Source organism: Pristiophorus japonicus, chromosome 11, assembly GCF_044704955.1.
Source record: "Pristiophorus japonicus isolate sPriJap1 chromosome 11, sPriJap1.hap1, whole genome shotgun sequence".
NCBI lineage: Eukaryota > Metazoa > Chordata > Chondrichthyes > Pristiophoridae > Pristiophorus > Pristiophorus japonicus.
The window spans coordinates 91,040,988-91,063,292 of record NC_091987.1 but is presented as its reverse complement, the minus strand read 5'-3'; the positions used below and the strand labels follow the sequence as shown (position 1 = coordinate 91,063,292).

At 41.8% G+C, this 22,305-nt stretch overlaps 1 protein-coding gene across 1 annotated transcript in view; it reads left to right on the top strand.

Annotated features, from left to right (window-relative positions):
- The first annotated feature begins 2,066 nt into the window (after nt 1–2,066).
- The window catches only part of pou1f1 (POU class 1 homeobox 1), a 32,288-nt gene continuing 12,049 nt past the window's right edge, over nt 2,067–22,305 (top strand). The window contains exons 1-5 of the mRNA XM_070893723.1: nt 2,067–2,148; nt 4,139–4,297; nt 6,259–6,501; nt 9,966–10,130; nt 17,527–17,587. Coding sequence (XP_070749824.1) covers nt 2,082–2,148; nt 4,139–4,297; nt 6,259–6,501; nt 9,966–10,130; nt 17,527–17,587 — 695 coding nt within the window. The 5' untranslated portion in view covers nt 2,067–2,081. The remainder of the gene's footprint in view (nt 2,149–4,138; nt 4,298–6,258; nt 6,502–9,965; nt 10,131–17,526; nt 17,588–22,305) is intronic.

Genomic DNA, 22,305 nt, shown 5'->3' with positions numbered 1-22,305 from the left:
TCACCTTGGAGCCATGTCTCCGTGATGCCAATCACATCATATCCGTTAACTGCTATCTGCGCAGTTAATTCATCCACCTTATTCTGAATACTCCTCGCATTGAGGCACAGAGCCTTCAGGCTTGTCTTTTTAAACACACTTTGCCCCTTTTGAATCTTGCTGTAATGTGGCCCTTTTTGATTTTTGCCTTGGGTTTCTCTGCCCTCCACTTTTACTATTCTCCTTTCTATCTTTTGCATCTGTCCCCCTTCTATTTCCCTCTTTCTCCCTGCATAGGTTCCCATCCCCCTGCCATATTAGTTTAACTCCAGCCCCAACAGCACTAGCAAACACTCCCCCTAGGACATTGGTTCCGATCCTGCCCAGGTGCAGATCGTCTGGTTTGTACTCGTCCCACCTCCCCCAGAACTGGTTCCAATGCCCCAGGAATTTGAACCCCTTCCTTCTGCACCAATGCTCAAGCCACGTATTCATCTGAGCTATCCTGCGATTCCTATTCGGACTAGCACGTGGCACTGGTAGCAATCCTGAGATTACTACTTTTGAGGTCCTACTTTTTAATTTAACTCCTAGCTCCCTAAATTCATCTCATAAGACCTCATCCTGTTTTTTACCTACATCATTGGTACCCATATGCATCACGACAACTGGCTGTTCACCCTCCCTTTTCAGAATGTCCTGCACCCGCTCCGAGACATCCTTGACCCTTGCACCAGGGAGGCAACATATCATCCTGGAGTCTCGGTTGTGGCCGCAGAAACGCCTATCTATTCCCCTTACAATTGAATCCCCTATCACTATAGCTCTCCCGCTCTTTTTCCTGCCCTCCTGTGCTGCAGAGCCAGTCATGGTGCTGCTGCTCTCCCCTGATGAGTCATCCCCCTCAACAGTACCCAAAGCGGTTTATCTGTTTTGCAGGGGGATGACCGCAGGGGACCCCTGCACTGCTCTCCTGTTGGTCTTCCATTCCCTATCTGGCTGTGGACCCTTTACCTGTGGTAAGACCAACTCACTAAACGTGCTATTCACGTCATTCTCAGCATCGTGCATGCTCCAGAGTGAATCCACCCACAGCTCCAGCCCCACAACGCGGTCCGTCAGGAGCTGCAGGCGGATACACTTCCAGCACATGTAGTCGTCAGGAACACCAGAAGTATTCCTGATTTCCCACATAGTACAGGAGGAGCACAACACGTGTCCGAGCTCTCCTGCCATGACTTAACGCTTAGATACTCTTAAATTGGCAACAACAATGCTAAAAGTTAATTACTGATAAGGACGGGAGAGTTGAGAGCACCAGTTCCAACTGTAACGAGCAGACTTCAACATGCATTTGTTTTGTTTTTTTTGCTGTGACCCTACTTTGAAATATCTGGCTTTAACTTGAGACTTGGATTTATATAGCGCCTTTCATGACCACTGGACGTCTCAAAGCGCTTTACAGCCAATGAAGTACTTTTGGAGAGTAGTCACTATTGTAAATTGGTCCAAAAAAGATAATTCTTCCAATGAAACTGTTTCTTAAATAATTAGAAATTTAATCTGAGGATTTTCGTTAAAGCGTTCATGAATCTGATGACATACATTGGGAAAACAATCCGAAAATATATTTAGTAACTGATTCCGTTTCTATTCAGTGTTTAAATCGTACGCCAGTCCCCAGATTTCCAGGTGACTATTCCCTCATTTAATTACAAACAGGGCTCGGGTTTCTTCTCCCTGCTGATTAGATGCTGGAAGCAGGCTCCGGGGTTGGACAGTAATATCCCTGGGAAAGGACATTAACATGAATGAAGGGATTCATGTTAATGTCCTTTCTCAAGGCATAAATACCAGCACGCGACCAGCGTGTGCAACAGCCGCCGCTTACACTTGTATATGTAGATGTGCTGCTGGCCACGGTCACAGGAACATTCTGGTCTCAGCAAATTGGAAGGAAGGTAAAAAACGTGACAGATCAGCTTAAAGTTTTTTTAATAATTATTTCTACTATTTAAAAATGAATGCGGGGGAATGACATTAAGCAATTTCAAATGTGGGTTCTTTTACAGCTTGTATAGACCTCTTCTCTACCTCTGATAATGCACCATCCAAACGCTGCCGAATGTCTCTCAGCCTCCAACCAGGGAATCAGCGTGGGTTCAACAGGTAACGGGAAAACAGTAATCTTTGTTCTTTAAAATATGCGTTTATTACATAAATGCAGCTACAAGGAGGATACACAGGGAGGGATATTGGCATACTTCGAGTGAGGGAGATCTCACAAGAGTGACCAGGGACTGAAGGTCTGTCTTAGCACTGTTTCCAAATATATACATGGAGGTAGAGGCGAAAGTTGTCATGTGATTTTAGGGCTTGCATTTATATAGCAGCTTTAACATCGAAACACATCCCAAAGCATTTCACAGAGCAATAATATAAAAAATGGACATTAAGCTAGAGAGATATTAGCAGAGGCAACCAAAGGCTGTCAAAAAGATGGGTTTTTAAGGAAGGTCTACAAGGAGGAGATGGTGAGACCTCCGAACTGAAGGCACAGCCATGGTGAAGGGGATAGGACAAGAGGCCAGAGTCAGAGAAATGGAACATTTTGAGGGAGTTACAGCACCGAAGGTGGTTATAAAGGCCATGAAGTGATATAAATGCAAAGATTTTCTGAAGATATTTACAGACAGGCTAAAATTTACTCTAGTTATCATTTTTGCATAAATGACAAGACATCGAGCTCACTAAATATAGTACAAGTTATAATTAACTCTGATTAAACTTCATATACAGAAGGCAATGTTGGTGTTTTATATAGTTCAGACTAATCCAGAATATAGTCAAGTCTTTGTTAAAATTGCAAATGAGGCTTCCTTTGTCAGGTGCACTCTAATTAGTTTCACAAGCTACATTGTTCTTTGTAAAATATACACTATAAAATATATTCGATCATTAGAACTGTTTCACTTGTGTTTAAGAGTAAATTGTTGGTGCAGGTAGAGCAACATTGGCTGAGAGCGCAGTTTTCTGTAAATATGAAATCATGCTGCAAGCAAAAGAAAAGTCCACAAATTCTAATATAACATATTCCATATGACTCAACCATTTTGATGTTTTCCTTCATGTAAAAATTTGTTACGCAACAATTTTTTTCTACAAATTCGGTATACATGTTTCCTAAATTTTCTTCACTAAATTGTGCAAGTTGTCTTTTTAGAAGGAATGATACAGTTGAGAACAATTTTTCTTGTTTTAAAAAAAAAAGTACAAAATACATAAACCATTTTTAAATCAAGGTTCATCTGCCCTCATAGGTGAATGTAAAATATCCTATGGCACTATTTCAAAGAAAAGCAGGGAAGTTATCCCTACTGAGCTGGTTAATATTTATTCCTCAATCAACATCACTAAAACATATTATCTGGTCATTCATCATCATAGGCAGTCCCTCGGATTCAAGGAAGACTTGCGTTCACTCTTAGCATGAGTTCTTAGATGGCTGTACAATCCAATACAAGAACCAGTCTCTGTCACAGGTGGGACAGACAGTGATTGAAGGAAAGGGTGGGCAGGGAGTCTGGTTTGCCGCACGCTCCTTCTGCTGCCTGTGCTTGATTTCTGCATGCTCTTGTTATCACATTGCTGTTTGTGGGAATTTGTTGTGTGCAAATTGGCTGCAGTGTTTCCTTCATTACAACATTTTAAAATAAGTACTTCATTGGCTGTAAAGTGGTCGTGAAATGCACTATATAAATGCAAGTCTTACTTTGTTATTTGAATAGATAAATTGTAAAATGTCACTAAATATTCCTAACTATGGATTTGTTTAGGGTAGTGTTATCCCAAATATAAAACCGCTTTCAATTATTCATTTGCCGCTTGTCATAATTATTCACACATAATGTTTTCATTCTTCGTAATAATTTTGTTTATTGATCAAATAAAATAGATCCATTAATTTTGAAACTGTTCAACAAAATACTCAAGACTAGAAATTAGTGTCAAAGTTATTGTACAAAAAGGTAAAGTGCTCATATCAAATTATTCTTTCTATTATTTTACCAGAGAAGTAAAAATAGTGGAAGAGAAATTATATGAACAGATTATACCAAGTTAAATCAAGTTTTGCCTACTTTATGCATTTTCTTACGAGTCCCATCAGCTTTATCTTCGATCCAACCATTGTCAACACCCAAATGTTCCTTTATGCACCTCTCCCCCGGGTCTCTGGCCAACACACCTACAGGATTTCACTACTCCATGCCATCTTGTCATTACGGGAGCCAACAATCCACTTATGGGGTGATGGCAGGTGAGGCAAATGCATTTTTCTCTCATTGTTATTATTGCAATTACTTCTATGTTTCTATTTCTTTGTGATCTGTGAAGAAAGGATTACTCGTAAGATAATGAGTTGTTCATGACACCAGTAAGGGTTGAGATGGTGTGAAGGTTAGTTTATTAATGTCATCTCAACGCCGAGCTATTCTACATCCTTCTGAAACACCCTTCAGACTGTCATCCTGTGTAATATATACAGCTGGAGTCTGTGGAGATAGTTTCATACCATTTTCAGAAAGTAACACGATTTGAACAGTATATATATATTCCTATTATTAGGTTTAAAAAAAACTTTCATCTACATTATTGATGTCTCGGAGTAGGTATGTTACAATTTATTTTACTGTTGCCAATATTGTAATTAATTCTGACAGTAGAACATGGAGTTCTTAATATCAGACGGACACAACCAGTTACGAGGTTTCATAGAGAAGCTAAGCATATTCTCTACGTGTGTCAGCAAAGAGACCACATGGGGCACCTTTAGTCAAGAGGAGTAGCACCAATGCAGGTCATGTGCCTACCTTGTTACAGAAATGGAGCATGGCAGTATGAACTGAAACTTCATTATTTTTAATAAGGTAGAATAAGCAATAGCTGTCTTAAATTGTGGATTTTTATGAACCCTTGGGAAACTTCAAAATAATGACCCAATCAGCAATATCATACAGCTCTGTAACACACTCTGATCCAGCTAGTTTTGTTTATTTGAATACTTAACATATTAAAAAGTAGAATTATTCATATGTGCTTTAACTATAGTTTTTTATAGATAAGTGTTTTGAATGACCAGAACTATTAACAGATTAAAAGCAATTAATTATCTCATTGAGCAAAATAGTGACATTTTTCACAAAGTATTGGTTCTTGAATTCAAAACTAAGACCCAATGGAAAAACTGCTAATTATGTAATTGTATCAGATTAACAATGTTTATCCATTGAATATTGATTTTATAAAAAGGAAAAACTCCCTGAAATCACATGATTTAGACTTTTGAACTGAAAGTTGTGATGAATCAAAAGTAAAATTCAATCACCGTCGATAGCCGAGAGGGAAAGACAACACAGTGGGCATGGAGGGAAATAAAAGGAACAAGTGGTCAAAATCAGGAGAAGGCAAATGGAAGGGAGAATTCTGATTGAGATCAGGGAGGGGTGATACTGCCAGCAAGTGGGCAACAGCAGAGTCATATCATACACAAGTTAATTGGCAAAATACTAAAAACTGTCAGTATTCCCAGATAGCTAAGCAACATAAAATATATTAGAGAATGGTGATCCATGACAGAGATGATTAAACATCTTGGACTATTCCACTTTTCTTGTCTTACACACTGATCATCCTGCTGCAAGCACACATGTCAGAAGGCAATAATTATTATTTCTATATATCTCTACATAAGAGACTTGTAGCTGATTAAACAAATAGCCCAGGGTAAGACAAATATAGTGATCTTCTGTTAAAAAGTTATCTTAATATTTGTATTCATATTCAAATTAGCATTTTAATGCATCTTCATAAAACATTAAGCATTCCTTTGCTTCATGAGTGAAATCCAGACCACATGTATAATATTTGCATATTTAACTTGACAATTTTTCCCATGGAGTCACTTGTGCTTCATGAAATAGGGAAATGTGATGACTTTTATGGAAGCATTTTAGATAAAGTTTAAGACTTCTATCCAAATGAATAAATCCCCTAACTTTGCAGAACTTCAGGGATTCCACCCAAAACATGCACACCATGGAAAACGTGCAACCGCTCACCGATATGTCTGATGCCTGAAATATTCTTGTCTATACCCAGAATCTTAGCACTATTTGTATGAATGGCATATTCTAGAGGTACACACATGCACTACCTGGTTTCATGTATCTTTTAAAAGTGTACTTTTAACAGTCTGCAGTGTTGCCTCTATATGCACAGGTGGGCTTGCTCCATGTCTGTATAAACTGCCTGACCACATGCTGAGCACCTCTTCATGTACCCTGGGACATGGATTTGCCCCCATTCAGTCAGTCCTAAGCGAAGAATCCATTGTCATCGACTTCAAACAGGAATTCCGAAAAAAGAATAAAAGTGTTGAGGAGCCAGTTGGTATGGATTCTCCAGAAATCAAAGACCTGGAAATGTTTGCAAATCAATTTAAATTAAGAAGAATAAAGTTAGGTAAATAATGGACTTATTTTATTAACTATGTGACACATTAATTTGCTAAACAGCTGCGATTATACTTAATAACTACTTGAACATAAAATAATTAGAAATACATTACAAATAATGTATCAATAGCTGGATATAATTCTGGGTTAAGCATGGACTCAGATTATCAAATACTCTGTAGAAATACTCTTAAGAAATGCACCATGAAGAGTTAGGCAGAACAGAAAGTAGGATTTTACAGATAAATACTAAAACTTAACATTTTCTGATAATTAATATTTGTGCTAGCCAAGTAAGAGGTTGAGCGCAATTTGTAAAAGTATGAACATTTTACATTGACAAGTCATTAGAAAAAGTAATCTTTTAGCTGACAAAATTGGTATGTTTTAGTTCCTGAATCTAAGGAAGTATTGTTGTAATTTTTTTTAACTTTTACAATGTTAAAACTTAACATGAAATAGGGAAATCCATGTGGAATAATAATGATGAAGCAAGGGTTCGTGGTTCAAAGCACAGAGGATAATCATACTTTTGCTATCATGGTTAAATAGTATTGGGGTAGATTTTTACTGGCACCGCTGGGCAGAAACAGGGCAGTAGTGTCCCTGTGGTAGGGGGGAAGCTTACTGCCCCACTCCCGATCCATCCAACGGCAATTTCAGAAGGGGCCACTTCAGGAGTGTTCAGGCTTTTTATTATGCGAATCCAGGTCTATGGACTATATAGGACCCTGATTGTCATGCGAGGATAGTACTGGGCATCAGCTGGTGGTTTAGCAAGAGGAGCCCGGAAGATAAGTTTTCATTTATTCTTCGGAGGCTGGGCGGAAGAGTAGTGGTCCTCTGGACTCCACAAAAGCAACCCCGGTCACTGCTGCACTGGATTCCCCCTTCCTGCGAATGGACCTCCACCAATCTTTTTTTTTTTTAAAGACAATTATAATCTACCCCATTATCTATATTGGCCCAGAATTTGCAATGGTTATTACCCCTTTGAAACGGACCACAACTTCAGGATGTAGCGCATGCGCAACCCAACACGGAAATCCTGAAGTTGTGGTCAGTCATTCACTGCTCCGATAACTGGCTGCAAGGTGACCCCCGCCCCAGCAATCAGCGAAACTGACTAAACATTGGTCTTTTCTGCAATATCGCTGTTAAATACCCCATTAAAAGTTAGACCTTGTTGGATTAGTTGTAACTGGGGTTTTAACAGCTTATGGACGGCTAAATAGATGTTATGGCCCTGAAAAACTAATTAAAATTTTGTGGAGTGTCAAATTACAATTTTTTAAAAAACTATAAAATATAAAAATGAACAAACTTAAAAAAAATATATACCAGGTTTACCTCCCCCCCCCCCCCCCCCCCCACAAGAGTCCCAATCTTTGTTTTGCTCGCTAACATTTTTTTAAAGTCTGAATAAAAGCACTTCTTCACTTCCTGCTTCCCCAACTGGGAGAATTCTACATTGTGATTGGCTGCTTAGACTGCTTGTTGATATCACAGTAGATCACTATGCGATTTCCCACTATTCTACACTGATCTCAATTGCACGTTGAAAAAGGCAAACTTTCTTTGGAGCCAGCAACGAATGCCTTTGCTTCGCCGCTGATCACAAATTCTGGGCCATTATCTTAGAATTTACACTTTAAAAAAAATTGTTCAGCGTTGCTGGCAAGGCCAGCATTTTTTGCCCATCCCTAATTGCCCTCGAGAAGGTGGTGGTGAGCCGCCTTCTTAAATGCAAGTGAGTGGCTTGCTAGGCCATTTCAGAGAGGAGTCAAGAGTCAACCACATTGCTGTGGGTCTGGAGTCACATATGGGCCAGACTGGGTAAGGACAGCAGATTTTCTTTCCTAAAAGGACATTAGTGAACTAGATGAGTTTTTACAACAATCTGGTAGTTTCAGGTCACTATTAAATCGATACTAGCTTTATATTCCAGATTTATTTAATTGAATTTAAATTCCCCATTTGCGATTTGAACTCATGTCTCGGGATCGTTAGTCCAAGCCTCTGGATGACTAGTCCAGTAACATAACCACTATGCTACCGTACCTGACTGATCCACTATCACCCATTTTGTGCGCCCACTTAGGTTGAATGTTGCAGCCAAAACTTCAAATGTAAACTGGACAGATAGAAAAACATCAATCTCTTATGGACTAATGCCAATCTTCATTCAGACAACCACGGAGCAGTAGTAGTGTCAACAAGTCCATAGTCTGCACTATGCCACAATCCTGGCAATATGGCCGTGACCAGACAGTAACCGTATGAAAGTACAAAATAAAAGAAAAAAATGGATCTCCTCACGAAATGAAAATGGGTATTAGATTAAAACTGAAATAAATATTTTGGTCACGGTAAATTTGAGGGATGAAAATGTGCGTTTGTCTTTCTAGTAATTTCAGTTCAGTTAATATCAGAACACTGCACATAACAATGCAGTATTTATTTCAGTTTTAATCCAGCACTTAATCAAGCACCTCAGTTTACAGATGGGTTACATATTATGCAGGAGCTCTGTATATTAATCCAGCCTAGATTGATGGGATTGAAGACTCCTCATGCTGTAGGTTACAAACATCTGAAATTAAATTAGATTAGTTTAGAGAGTCTTTAACTTAGTTCTTGTGGTCACACAACACAAACTGCTCACAAATTGGTACCAATGGCATAGAGGCCAAGAGATGGGAAGTGAGTTACAAAGTACAGCTTTTCTATGGGGGCACTCTTGAGTTTGGGAAGGGCATGGTTGTGAAGGTTCATTGGTCAGATCAAGGGAACCTTACTTTGTAATTATCCTATGCTTTACTTTATGTGGGAGTGCTTGACACACGCACTGGATACCAAAAGTACTCCATTCATCAGCAATGGTATCTCATCTCAATGTACACAAAAGTCCAATCAATTATATATTATATCCATCCCAATTATTTAATTGCATATTTATTGTAGATAGTCAAACCAAAAGGGAGCTTTGCACTGCTCACAGATAAGAATCTGAACCGTAACTATATACTGTCCTCTGCTACCTTGTCTGGATTATAATAAACAGTAGGCGAGACCTATATTCCAGTGTGACTTACAATGTAATTGTCACTTTCACTCAACTGAAAGCTGTGCAATTCAGGTGAGAAATACACTTATTTTTCTGTGGTTGCTATATCCGCTTGTCTATTTGTAAATGAATGCGGCAATAGCGTATATAAAGCTAACAATATACTTATCTTTGTAATCAGACAACAATGCCACTGTCATTTGATTACCTAAATGGATATTTTCTGAGTGCATTAGAAATTAACCAGTTTCTATTGTTTGCAACACTAATCAAATTCAAGCACAATTTAACAAACTTCTCAGTTTCAAAAGGAGCAGCAAGATTTACTCCGATTACATTTTATTGCCTTTAGGATCAAAATCCCCATGGAACACTTCACCATTTCTCTCCCTCTCTCACTACAGGTTATACTCAGACAAATGTTGGAGAGGCTCTTGCTGCTGTGCACGGCTCGGAATTTAGCCAAACAACTATTTGCCGCTTTGAAAATTTACAGCTCAGTTTTAAAAATGCTTGTAAGCTTAAATCAATCCTTTCCAAATGGTTAGATGAAGCAGAACAAGCAGGAGGTATGTATATGTTAATCTTTACCATCATTATGTACCATCCAACATTAACAGGAATATTCGTTTTATAGGTATTAGAAATATAAATCTTTTGTAAAACCTATCAACTTTTCCATAAACTAATTTCAGAAAATCTGTTCACTTTAAAAGTTATAGGTGTTGATATTCTCCTTCATCTATGGTTTTTATAATGTTTGTAAATTATATAAATAACTTCTATGTTTAGTTTCAATTTTATTTCATTAGACTTATAGGGGCCGAAATTGCCTCTGGACTTTTCGTCCGGGAGCAGGCAGCAGAAGCAACCCGCCCTGAATTACACCCTGGATGGTGATGGCAAAAACAGATTTGCGCCGCACCCCATAGTTTTCACCCTGGGCAGCGGTGCACATGCCGATAACATTATCGCCCGCACCAATCAGTTTGCGCCCTGTGGGGTAACTTGTCCTGTGGGAGTGTGGTTGGCACGGGGCGATGCCACCAACGACTTAAAGTCGTGATGGCTGGGGCGCCGCATCCACCCTTAAAGGGGAAGGCCATGCACCACAGCTGCCATCTTTTTTTTTGCCGACGACTTTGTAGTTGGCACGACAATGGCAGCCGCTGGTTCGTTCAGGCCGCCAGGAGGCAGCCCGGCACCCCCTCTTGGGTTCCAGGCCACTAGCCTGGTCGAGACCTTCCCTGATGGTCCAGTGGGCACCAGGAAAGCAGCTGCAGAGTTTGCAGAGGCCCTCCTCTTTAAAAGGGGAGGGATGTTGTGATGCTATGCACAATGTGGCACTTCCATGTCGCGCTGATGTTATCAGCACTGTGCTTCCACCCCTCTATCGCCCCAGAGAGGCAAATTACTCCTGCGATACCGCCCCGCAGATTTTTCGGTTCAAAGATCCCAATTCCGGACATTTAGTTGCCCTTCTCGCCGGGTGCTAAATTTTCATTTAATTCAAATTGTGCATGGGGCAATTTCGCCCCCATAAAAGTTTAATTTATACTACATAGAGTTTACAGCACAGAGATCGGCCTTTTGACCCAACTGCTCTGTGCAGGTGTTTATGCTCCACACGAGCCTCCTTTTACCCTACTTCAGCAAACCCTATCAGCATATCCTTCTATTCCTTTATCCCTCATGTACTTATCTAGCTTCCTCTTAAATGCATCTATGCTATTGTTCCACATTCTAACCATTCTCTGGGCAAAGAAGTTTCTCCTGAATTCCTTATAGGATTTATGTGACTAACATATGTATGACCCCTAGTTTTGGACTCACCACAGTAGAAACATATTCTCTGTGCCTATCAAACCCCTTTATAATTTTTAAAAACCTCTATTAGGTCACCCCTCAGCCTTTGCTTTTTTTTTTAAATAAAAGAAAAAGAGCCCCAGCTTGTTCAGTCTTTCTGGATAATTCTAACCTTTCAGTTCTGGTATCTTTTTTGTAAATCTTTTTCGCACCTTCCCCAATGCCTCCATTATCCTACTTGTAACATGGAGACCACAACTGTGCACAGTATTGTAAGTGTGGTCTATATAACGGGATAGAAATTGCCGTTGGAGGCGTACCTCTGTAGTACGCTCCCAACCTGCGATAGAATTATTAAAGTACCTGCTGACGGCCAGGCTGCGAAACATTGCAGTCTCGTGGACCTGGTCCTCCAATCAATAAGCAGAATTCCATTTCAATTATTTATAAAGGGAATCCCTTAATGAGATGCAATGGCATCCCCAAATCTAATAAGTATACAATGTACAGAATTACAATTTTGTTCATAATACCTTTTCAACCAACCTCACTAAAAATTAAATTTTGATAATTTTATACATCATTAAAACTGTAATCCTGGCCAATATATGTGTAAACTCATTTCATACAGTGTATGTGCATTGTTTAGGATATGAAAATGTTTAATTAATGGCTTGAACTGATGCAAATAGGCCCTGCGCCTGCTTGCGCCAGCCCAACTCTGCGCCAGCAATTGTATGCAGAATTCTCGAATTTGCAGTGCATTTCAAAGGGAATATGAGGGCATTTTCAGGGCCCATTATTTTCATATAATGTTCTGAAGATCAGAACTAAAATGCTCTTCAGACTAAGAATTGCTCAACATAATTTCCAACACTTTAATTTTGTGTTCTAAAAATCTGGCTTACAAATGATACTAACATTGATCTTCCAGTCCTACTATATCATATGCATAGTCAGAAGTTAGAATCATAGAATTTTGCGGCACAGGAGACCATTTGGTCCATTATGCCGGTGCTGGCTCTTTGAAACATCTGTTCAATTTAGTCCCACGTCAGCTTTTTCCCCATAACCCTGCAAATTAGCCCTCCAAGTACATGTCCAATTGTCTTTTGAAAGTTCCTATGGAATCTGATTCCACCACCCTTTCAGGTAGTGTGTTCCAGATCCTGACAACCCTTTGTGTGGAGAAAGTTTCCCCTCATTTCCTGAGCCAATTATTTTAAATCTATGACCTCTGGTACCAACCCATTTGCCAGAGGAATCACTTTCTACCTACTTGCTCCATCAAAACCCTTTATAATTTTGAATACTTCTATTAGGTCTCCTCTTAACCTTCTCTGCTCTAAGGAGAACAATCCCAGATTCTCTAATCTCTCTACATAACTGAAGTCCCTCATTCCTGGTAAATCTCCTCTGTACCTTACCTTTCCTAAAGTGCGGTGCCCAGAATTGCACACAATTCTCTAGCTGAGGCCTAACCAGCGATTTGTAAAGGTTTAGCATGACTTCCTTGTTCTTGGATTCAATGCCCCAATTTACAAAGCCAGTATAAGATATGCTTTCTTAACCACCTTATCAATGTGCCCTGCTACCTTCAAGGATTTGTAAATATGCACCCCAGGTCCCTCTGCTCTTGCTCCCCGCGCAAAATAGTGCATCTCACTTATCTGCATTAAATTGCATGTGCCATGTGCCTGACCATTTCACCAGTCTGTCTATGTCCTCCCGAAGTCTGCTACTACCCTCCTCACTATTTACTACATTGCCAAGTTTTGTATCATCTGCAATCTCCTAAATTGTACGCCTTGTACCCAAGTCCAAGGCATTTATATACGTAAGGAAAGCAATGGTCTCAAAACCTACCTCCGGTGGTCCTCACTGCATTCTTCTCTAGTCAGAAAAACATTTGTTTGCCTCCTATCGCTTCGCCAATTACGCATCCAAGTTACCGCCATCCCTTTAATCCCATATGCTTCTATTTTCCGAATAAGTCTGTTATAGGGTACTTTATCAAATGCCTTTTGAAAGTCCATTTATATATCTACTGCACTAGTTTCATCAACCCTCTATTACTTCATCAAGGAACTCAATCAGGTTAGTCAGCCACAATTTGCATAAACAAATCAGTGCTGGCTGTTCCTAATTAACCCATGCTTCTCCACGTGAGAATTAATTTTGTCCTTGACAATGGTTGAGTAGTTTTCCCACCATTGACATTAGATTGATTTGTCTATGGTTAGCAGGATCCCTCTCCCCCTTTTTGAATAGGGGTGCAACATTTGCAATCATTCAGTCCTCGGGCACCACTCCAAAGGAGGAATGAAAGATGATGGTTAGAGATTCTAATGTCTCCATCCTTGCTTCCTTCAGTAACTTAGGATATATCCCATCTGGACTTGTTAACTTTAAGTGATGGCAACCTATTTAGAATCTCCTATCTTTTATTCTATACTTCTACTCACCCCCCATCCTCCTCTACTGCAACATTAATTTAATTCTCTTTTGTGAGAACAGATGCAAAGTACTTATTCAGTACCTCAGTCAAACCCTCTGCCTCCATGATATTTTCATTTTTTGTCCCTAATCGGCCCCACTATTCCATTAGCATCCTTTTATTTGTTATACATTTATAAAAGATTATATCTTGCACGCTAATCTTGCAATGAGTTCCCATTGATAATAGCCTGAATCATTTCAAAGTTGGACTGTGATCACTGTAGCCCCCAGGGAAGGAGGAAAATGGTGGCAATAAATAGTAGAGGGAAGAGCAACTGGATGGCAATGAAGGGGAGAGGGAAGCGAGCAGATGCTGGATGTCGTGCTTTGGGAAGATGGAGAGTACCAGTGTAAACTGAGGGTGTTGGAAGGGAAAAAGGATGCCAGGTTGAATTGGGGAGAGGGAGAAGAGTGTCAGTGGTAGCACTGGAGGAGGAAGGTATATTTCAGAATAATGGGACTTTAAACGAGACTCCATGTTTGTGAACGGAATCCAGATAGTGTAGCTAATGCTGCAATGAGGTGAGGGGTGGGTTGGATGTGAGAGTGAGTACATTTTGAGTAAGTAATGAACTGGTTGGTCTACTAAAAATCTAAATGTCACTTTTTCATTTTTATTATTATAAATCTATCAATTGTGAAGTGTACAAATGCTTAAAAAGGTAAAAGTTCAACATTTTCCAATGGCGAATGCACCATCTTTCACCCCTCTAGAAATATACCACCAATGTTTGCATTTTAGTCAAGTTTTCATGTTCTAATGGTTTTCCCCCCCTCTATTATATGAATGTTGTTTATACCTACCATTTAAGTTACTACGTCTTTTCACCAGTCATAATTGGACAGGTTAGAGGTGGGAAGAATGTCCCCGATGTTGGGGAAAGTCCAGAACCAGGGGACATCGTCTTGGGATAAGGGGTAGGCCATTTAGGACTGAGATGAGGAGAAACTTCTTCACTCAGAGAGTTGTTAACCTGTGGAATTCCCTGCCGCAGAGAGTTGTTGATGCCAGTTCATTGGATATATTCAAGAGGGAGTTAGATATGGCCCTTACAGCTAGGGAGATCAAGGGGTATGTAGAGAAAGCAGGAAAGGGGTACTAATCGAATGATCAGCAATGATCTTATTGAATGGCGGTGCAGGCTCGAAGGGCCGAATGGCCTACTCCTGCACCTATTTTCTATGTTTCTATAATCAGAACCATTCTTGAATCCTCAGCATTTTTGGGACTATGTCACCTGTTTGGAAGCTGTTGGTCAGCTTTTGTTAGATTTTTAAGTTGGCATTTACGATTTGGGAAACGATTTGGACGGACAACATCCTGCAACAAAAATTTCTATCCTGACAGAATATTGTGCAATTTAACATTTAAAAACTCCAGGTGGCAGTAAAAATACATGCTATCCGAGTAAAACACCCATTGTGACATCATGTCATACCTGGATCAGTTGTATATGATAATGACTTCTACCAATGAACTGGACGCTGTGCATAAATATCAGGTCCCAAATATGAAAAAGTAACGTTGACTACGACAGACAGAGGAGCTGATAGCGATAAGCACATTCGGTGAGAGTACAATAAAACTCTCACAAGCTGACAACATCCTAATAATCACCTTCAAATCACATTACAGACATCACAATACATGAAATTTCCACCCCTCCCCTTTCTCACTAATCTGTGGGAAGTCTGGCAAGAATGAACAAAAAAAACGCCTGCGCATGAGCAACTACTTTGTCGTTGGCAGTAGTTGCATCCATGATAATATGGATCATTAATGAGCCAGGAAAACAGTAATTGAGCAATGGCGTGCCTTCAAGGCAGAAATAGATTGGGTACAAACCAAGCATATTCCCATAAGGAGGATAGATAGAACATCCAAAGCTAAAGCTCCCTGGGGAACAGGAACTAGAGGTTAAAATAAAACAGAGAAAGGAGGTTTGACATGTTATATAGAATACAGTCAAAATCAGGCAGAATACAGAGTACAGGAGGAAACTGAAAAAGGATACAGGGCAAAGAGAGACTATGAGAAAGGATCAGCATACAAAATAAAATCTTTTATAATAGGCTCGGATTATAATCTTATGATCGATGAAAACAAGTAGTTTCATGGACTTATAACTTAATGGTAATTATAACTAACATTCTTTTTGTGTATTAGAGGGGAATAAAACATAAGTATATGAACAGGAGTAGGCCACTCAAGCCCATTCTGCCATTCAATTAGATCATGTATTGATCTGTATTGTAACTCCATCGACCCACCTTGGTTCCTGAACCCTAAATACCCTTGCCAAATCTCAGTTTTGAAATTTTCAACGGACCTAAACTCAACAGCTTTCTGCGGGAAGAGTGTTCCACTTTTGTGTGAAGTAATACTTCCTGACATCACCCCCTGACTGGCCAAGCTCTAATTTTAAGGTTATGCCCCCCTTGTTCTGGAGTCCTCCACCAGAGGAAATAGTTTCTGACTATCTACCCTATCAAATTATTTAATCATCTTAAACACCTCAATTATATCATCCCTTAACCTTCCATACTCAAGGGAATACAAGCCTAGTTTATGTAATCTGTCCTCCATAATTTAATCTTTTTAGTCCCGATATAATTCTGGTGAATCTGTGCAACACCCCCTCCAAGGTCAATATATCCTTCCGGATGTATAGTACCCAGAACTGAACTCGGGACTCTAAATGGAATGTTACCAGAGCTTTATATAAATATAATAAATATGTGAAAACTTTCACAGTAATTAAACAGAAAATAAAATATGTAATAAAAAGGAAAGGCTAACTGTATCCTTTGGGATTTAATTTCCTTGTAGCAAAATAGGTCAGTAACTCAAATTAGTTTTCTCATTAAAAAATATTTGATTAAGAGTTGGGAACAAATTCACCAGTTCATACATGTGCATGCGAGTTAAGAACATAAGAAATAGGAGCAGGAGTAGGCCATTTGGCCCCTCGAGCCTGCTCTGCCATTTAATAACATCATGGATGATCTGATCTTGGGCTCAGCTCCACTTCCCTGCCCGCTCCCCATAACCCTTCACTCCCTTAATGTTCAAAAATCTGTCTATCTCCACCTTAAATATATTCAATGATGCAGCCTCCATAGCTCTCTGGGGCAGAGAATTCCACAGATTTACAACCCTCGAAGAAATTCCTCCTCATCAGTTCTAAATGGGCGACCCCTTATTCTGAAACTATACTCCCTAGTTCTAGATTCCCACACAAGTGGAAACATCCTTTCTGCATCTACCCTGTCAAGCCCCCTCAGTATCTTATGTTTCAATAAGATCACCTTTCATTCTTCTAAACTCCAATGAGTATAGGCCCAAATTGCTCAACCTTTCTTCATCTCAGGAATCAACCTAGTGAACCTTCTCTGAACTGCCTCCAATGCAAGTATATCCCTCTTAAATAAGGAGACCAAAACTGTATGCAGTACTCGAGGTGTGGTCTCACCCATACCCTGTACAGTTGAAGTAGGACTTCCCTACTTTTATACTCCATCCCCCTTGCAATAAATGCCAACATTCCATTTGCCTTCATGATTACTTGCTGTACCTTCATACTAACTTTTTGTGTTTAATGCACAAGGACCCCTAGGTCACTCTGTACTGCAACTAGTAACTTGTATATTTCCTTGCAGCTTTAAATAATGAAAGAGCAGGAACAAATGAAAGAAAAAGAAAGCGAAGAACTACAATCAGGTGAGTATGACGACCATGGTTAAACATACTCATGGAAGGGAAGTGCATGTTTTCCATGTACTCAAAATAGATTGGTCTCAGGGCACATAAGAACATAAGAAATAGGAACAGGAGTAGGCCATACGGCCTCTCGAGCCTGCTCTGCCATTCAATAAGATCATGGCTGGTCTGATCATGTACTCAGCTCCACCTCCTTGCCCGCTCCCCTTAACCCCTTATCGGTTAAGAAACTGTCTATTTCTGTCTTAAATTTATTCAATGTCCCAGCTTCCACAGCTCTGAGGCAGGAAATTCCACAGATTTACAACCATCTGAGAGAAGACATTTCTCCTCATCTCAGTTTTAAATGGGCGGTCCCTTATTCTAAGATCATGCCTCTAATTCTAGTCTCCCCCATCAGTGGAAACATCTTCTCTGCATCCACCTTGTCAAACCCCCTCATAATCTTATACGTTTCGATAAGATCACCTCTCATTCTTCTGAATTCCAATGAGTAGAGGCCCAACCTACTCAACCTTTCCTCATAAATTAACCCCATCATCTCTGGAATCAACCTAGTGAACCTTTGTTGAATTGCCTCCAAAGTATATCCTTTTGTAAATATGGAAACCAAACCTGCACGTAGTATTCCAGGTGTGGCTTCACCAATACCCTGTATAGCTGTAGCAAGACTTCCCTGGTTTTATGCTCCATCCCCTTTACAATAAAGGCCAAGATTCCATTGGCCTTCTTGATCACTTGCTATACCTGCATACTATCCTTTTGTGTTTCATGCACACGTACCCCCAGGTCCTGCTGTACTGCACATGATTAGGATCATCAAGTGAGCAGTAATAATATTTTAGATTTTACATGTGGGACAGGAATGTAAAATACTTGGAAATTCGTTGGAAAAAAGGAAACTAAACTTTTTTTGCCATTTGTGGGAGAATGACAGTAAACGTGCAAGTCAGTATGTAGCAAGCCCAACACAAGAGGGGGCGGTCTTGGATTTAGTTTTGGGGAATGAAGCTGGGCAGGTTGAAGGGGTATTAGTGGGGGAGAACTTGGGTGCCAGTGACCATAATTCAGTTAGGTTCAAGTTGGTTATGGATAAGGACAAGAATAGGCCTGGAATAAAAGTTCAGAATTGGGGAAAAGCTAATTTTGCTAAGTTAAGGAGTGATTTGGCCACAGTGAACTGGAAATAGCTACTTGTGGGTAAATCAGTGACGGAACAGTGGGAGGCATTCAAAGAAGAGATCCGGAAGGCTGAGGCCAAACATGTGCCCTTAAAGAAAAAGGCTGGGAAAAATAATTCTAGAGCCCACTGGATGTCTAGGGACTTACAGGGGAGGATTAAGAAAAAAAAAGAGACACTTGTGTCATACACCAACAGCTAAATACTTTAGAATCTTTAGAGGAATATAGAAAGTTGAGATAAAAGTAAAAAGGATATTAGGAATGCTGAGAGTGAGCATGAGAAATTCTTGGCCAATAAAATAAGGAAAACCCCAAGATGTTCTATAAATATATTAATAATAAGAGGGCAACTAAAGAAAGGGTAGGCCCTATTAGAGTAATCTTTGTGCAGAGGCAGAAGATGTTGGTAGGGTTTTTAACGAATACTTTGCATCTATTTTCACAAAGGAAAGGGGTAATGCATACTGCTATCGAGGAGTGTGATATTCTGGATGAAATAATGTAGAGAGGGGGGAAGTATTAAGGGGTTTAGCAGCTTTGAAAGTAGATAAGTCCCCAGGCCCAGATGAAATGTATCCCAGGCTGTTGAGCGAAGTAAAGGAGGAAATAGCAGAGGCGTTGACCATAATTTTCCAGTCCTCTTTGGATTTGGGCATGGTGCCGGAGGACTGCTAATGCAATACCTTGTTTAAGGGGGGAAAAAGGAATAGGCTGAGTAATTACAGGCCTAACCTAAGTGGTAGGAAAATTATTGGAAAAAATCCTGAAAGACAGGATAAATTTGCATTTGGAAAGGCAAGGATTAATTAGGGACAGTCAGCACGGATTGATAAAGGGAAGATCGTGTTTGACTAAACTGATTGAATTTTTTGAGGAGGTAACTAAGAGGGTCAATGAGTGCGTACGATGTAGTATATATGGATTTTAGCAAGGCTTTTGATAAGATCCTGCATGGTAGACTGGTCATGAAAGTTAAAGCCCATGGGATACAGGGCAAAGTGGCAAGTTAGATCCAAAATTGGCTTGGAGGTAGGAAGCAAAGGGTAATGATTGATGGATGTTTTTGTGACTGGAAGGATGTTTCCAGTGGGGTTCCGCAGGGCTCAGTACTGGATCCCTTGCTTTTTGTGGCATATATCAACGATTTAGATTTGAATATAGGGAGTATGATTAAGAAGTTTGCAGACGACACTAAAATTGGCTGTGTGGTTGATAATGAAAAGGAAAGTCATGGACTGCAGGAGGATATCAATCTACTGGTCAGGTGGGCAGAGCAGTGGCAAATGAAATTTAATTCAGAGAAATGTGAGGTGATGCACTTTGTGAGGGCTAATAAGGAAAGGGTATACACATTAAGTGGTAGGCCACTTAATAGTATAGATGAATAAAGGGAGCTTGGAATGCTTGTCCACAGAACTCTTTTTGGGAGGAACCTAAAACATTAAATCATTAAATCGTGTCCCCCCGATCTGGGGGACACACCAAACATTTTCAAGGCCTTTATTTTGGCATTAAATCATATTTTTTTTCTCCAAGTGCCCCCTATAAAAGGGGAGGGGGACACTAAAAACACCGGCAATTAAAACAAATTAAACTTTAAAACATAAAATCAAATTAAAATTTGGTTGCCGGGCGTGATGATGCACTCCAGTCCCCCCGGTGCCCACCTCTCGCGGAAGGCCGCGAGCGTACCGGTGGACACCGCGTGCTCCATCTCCAAGGACACCCTGGCGCGGATGTACGCGCAGAAGAGAGGCAGGCAGTCAGGCTGAACGAACCCCTCGACCGCCCGCTGCCTGGACCGGCAGATGGCACCCTTGGCCGTGCCCAGGAGCAGTCCTACGAGGAGGACCTCGGACCTACCCGCTCCCCTCCGCACAGGGTGCCCAAAGATCAGGAGTGTGGGACTGAAGTGCAGCCAGAATTTCAGGAGCAGCCCCTTTAAATAATAAAACAGGGGCTGCAACCGCGTGCATTCGATAAAAACATGGAACACGGACTCTTCCAGACCGCAGAAATTGCAGGTGGCCTGGGAGCCCGTGAACCGGCTTAAAAATTTATTGCACGGCACTGCTCAGTGCACCACCCTCCAGGCCAAGTCCCCGATAAATAGTGGGAGGACTCCCGCGGAGAGTGCCCTCCATCGGGGACCCCCGCCTCCTCCGGACGGCAAGATGGTACGCCATGGCGTGTCCGGACGGCCGGCGAGGATGGCAAAGTTGAGAGTGTGCAGGAGCAGCCCGTACAGGAAACCCCTCCGCGCGGAACTGAAAGGCACGGAGGGGATTTCCCCGAGGAGGCTCAAGTTGTGAGGCGCCTGCTCCCGAGGGAGGTTCCGGGGTTTGGCACCGATGAGGAATTCCGTCCAGACGGGAGTCAGTTCGGACGGGATTTCCCCACGTGTTTGAGCCTCCTCGATGCACCTAACGGAGTCAGGGCCCAGAGCTGTTTTTAGCGACTCGATGGCATCGGCCGCGCGGCCGACGTCGGCCGAATTTAGGCGCCGCGCCAGCGTGTCCGGCGCCATCCAGCCCGCTCCTCCGCCATCGAGCAGGTCCCTGACCCTGGTCACCTCACCAGCCACAGCCCTCCCGTCCGACCGCCACCTAAAACCTCGGTCGTGGAGGTACGGATTCCCGAGCAGCGGCTCCTGCAGGACAGCCGCCACTCCAGCCAGTGGAGAGCTGCGCTTGGTGGAGACTTTGTTCCAGACCCTGATGAGTTCCTTGTAAAAGACAGGCAGCTCCCGGAGGGCGGTCCTGACACCCCCCAAGTTCACAAACAGGAGCTGCGTGTCGTAGTTGAGGCCGTGCTGCTGGCGGAAGAAATACGTCGCCAGAGCGCACCACCTAGGAGGGGGCTAAACGTAAAGGTATCTCTGCAGGGTCTGAAGACGGAAAGTCGCGAGCTGGGCGCTGATGCACACCAACGACTGACTGCCCTCCCCAAGCGGGAGACTCAAGACTGCGGCAGAGACCCAGTGCTTCCTGTTGTTCCAGAAGAAGTCCACCAGCTTCTTCTGTATCTTGGTGACAAACACAGGGGGAGGGGTGAAAGTGACCAGCCGGTACCACAACATGGCGGCCACCAGCTGGTTTATGACTAGTGCTCGACCCCTGTAGGACAGCACTCTGAGCAGTCCTGTCCAGCGCCCTAGACGAGCGGCGACCTTGGCCTCCAGCTCTTGCCAGTTCGCCGGCCAGGCTTCCTCGTCGGGGCTGAGGTAGACTCCCAGATAGAGGAGATGGGTCGTGCTCCAGGCAAAAGGCCCGAGCTCCTCCGGCAGGGAGTCCACCCGCCACTGACCCACCAGGAGTCCGGAACATTTCTCCCAGTTGATCCTGGCGGAGGATGCGGCCGAGTAAATCTCCTGGCACTCACGCATCCTCTGCAGGTCAGCGGGATCCTCTACCGCGAGGAGCACGTCATCGGCGTAAGCCGAGAGGACAACCTCCACGCCCGGCCCTTGCAGAGCGAGTCCCGTCAACCTCGTCCGCAGGAGGCGCAGGAAAGGCTCCACGCAGATGGCATATAAC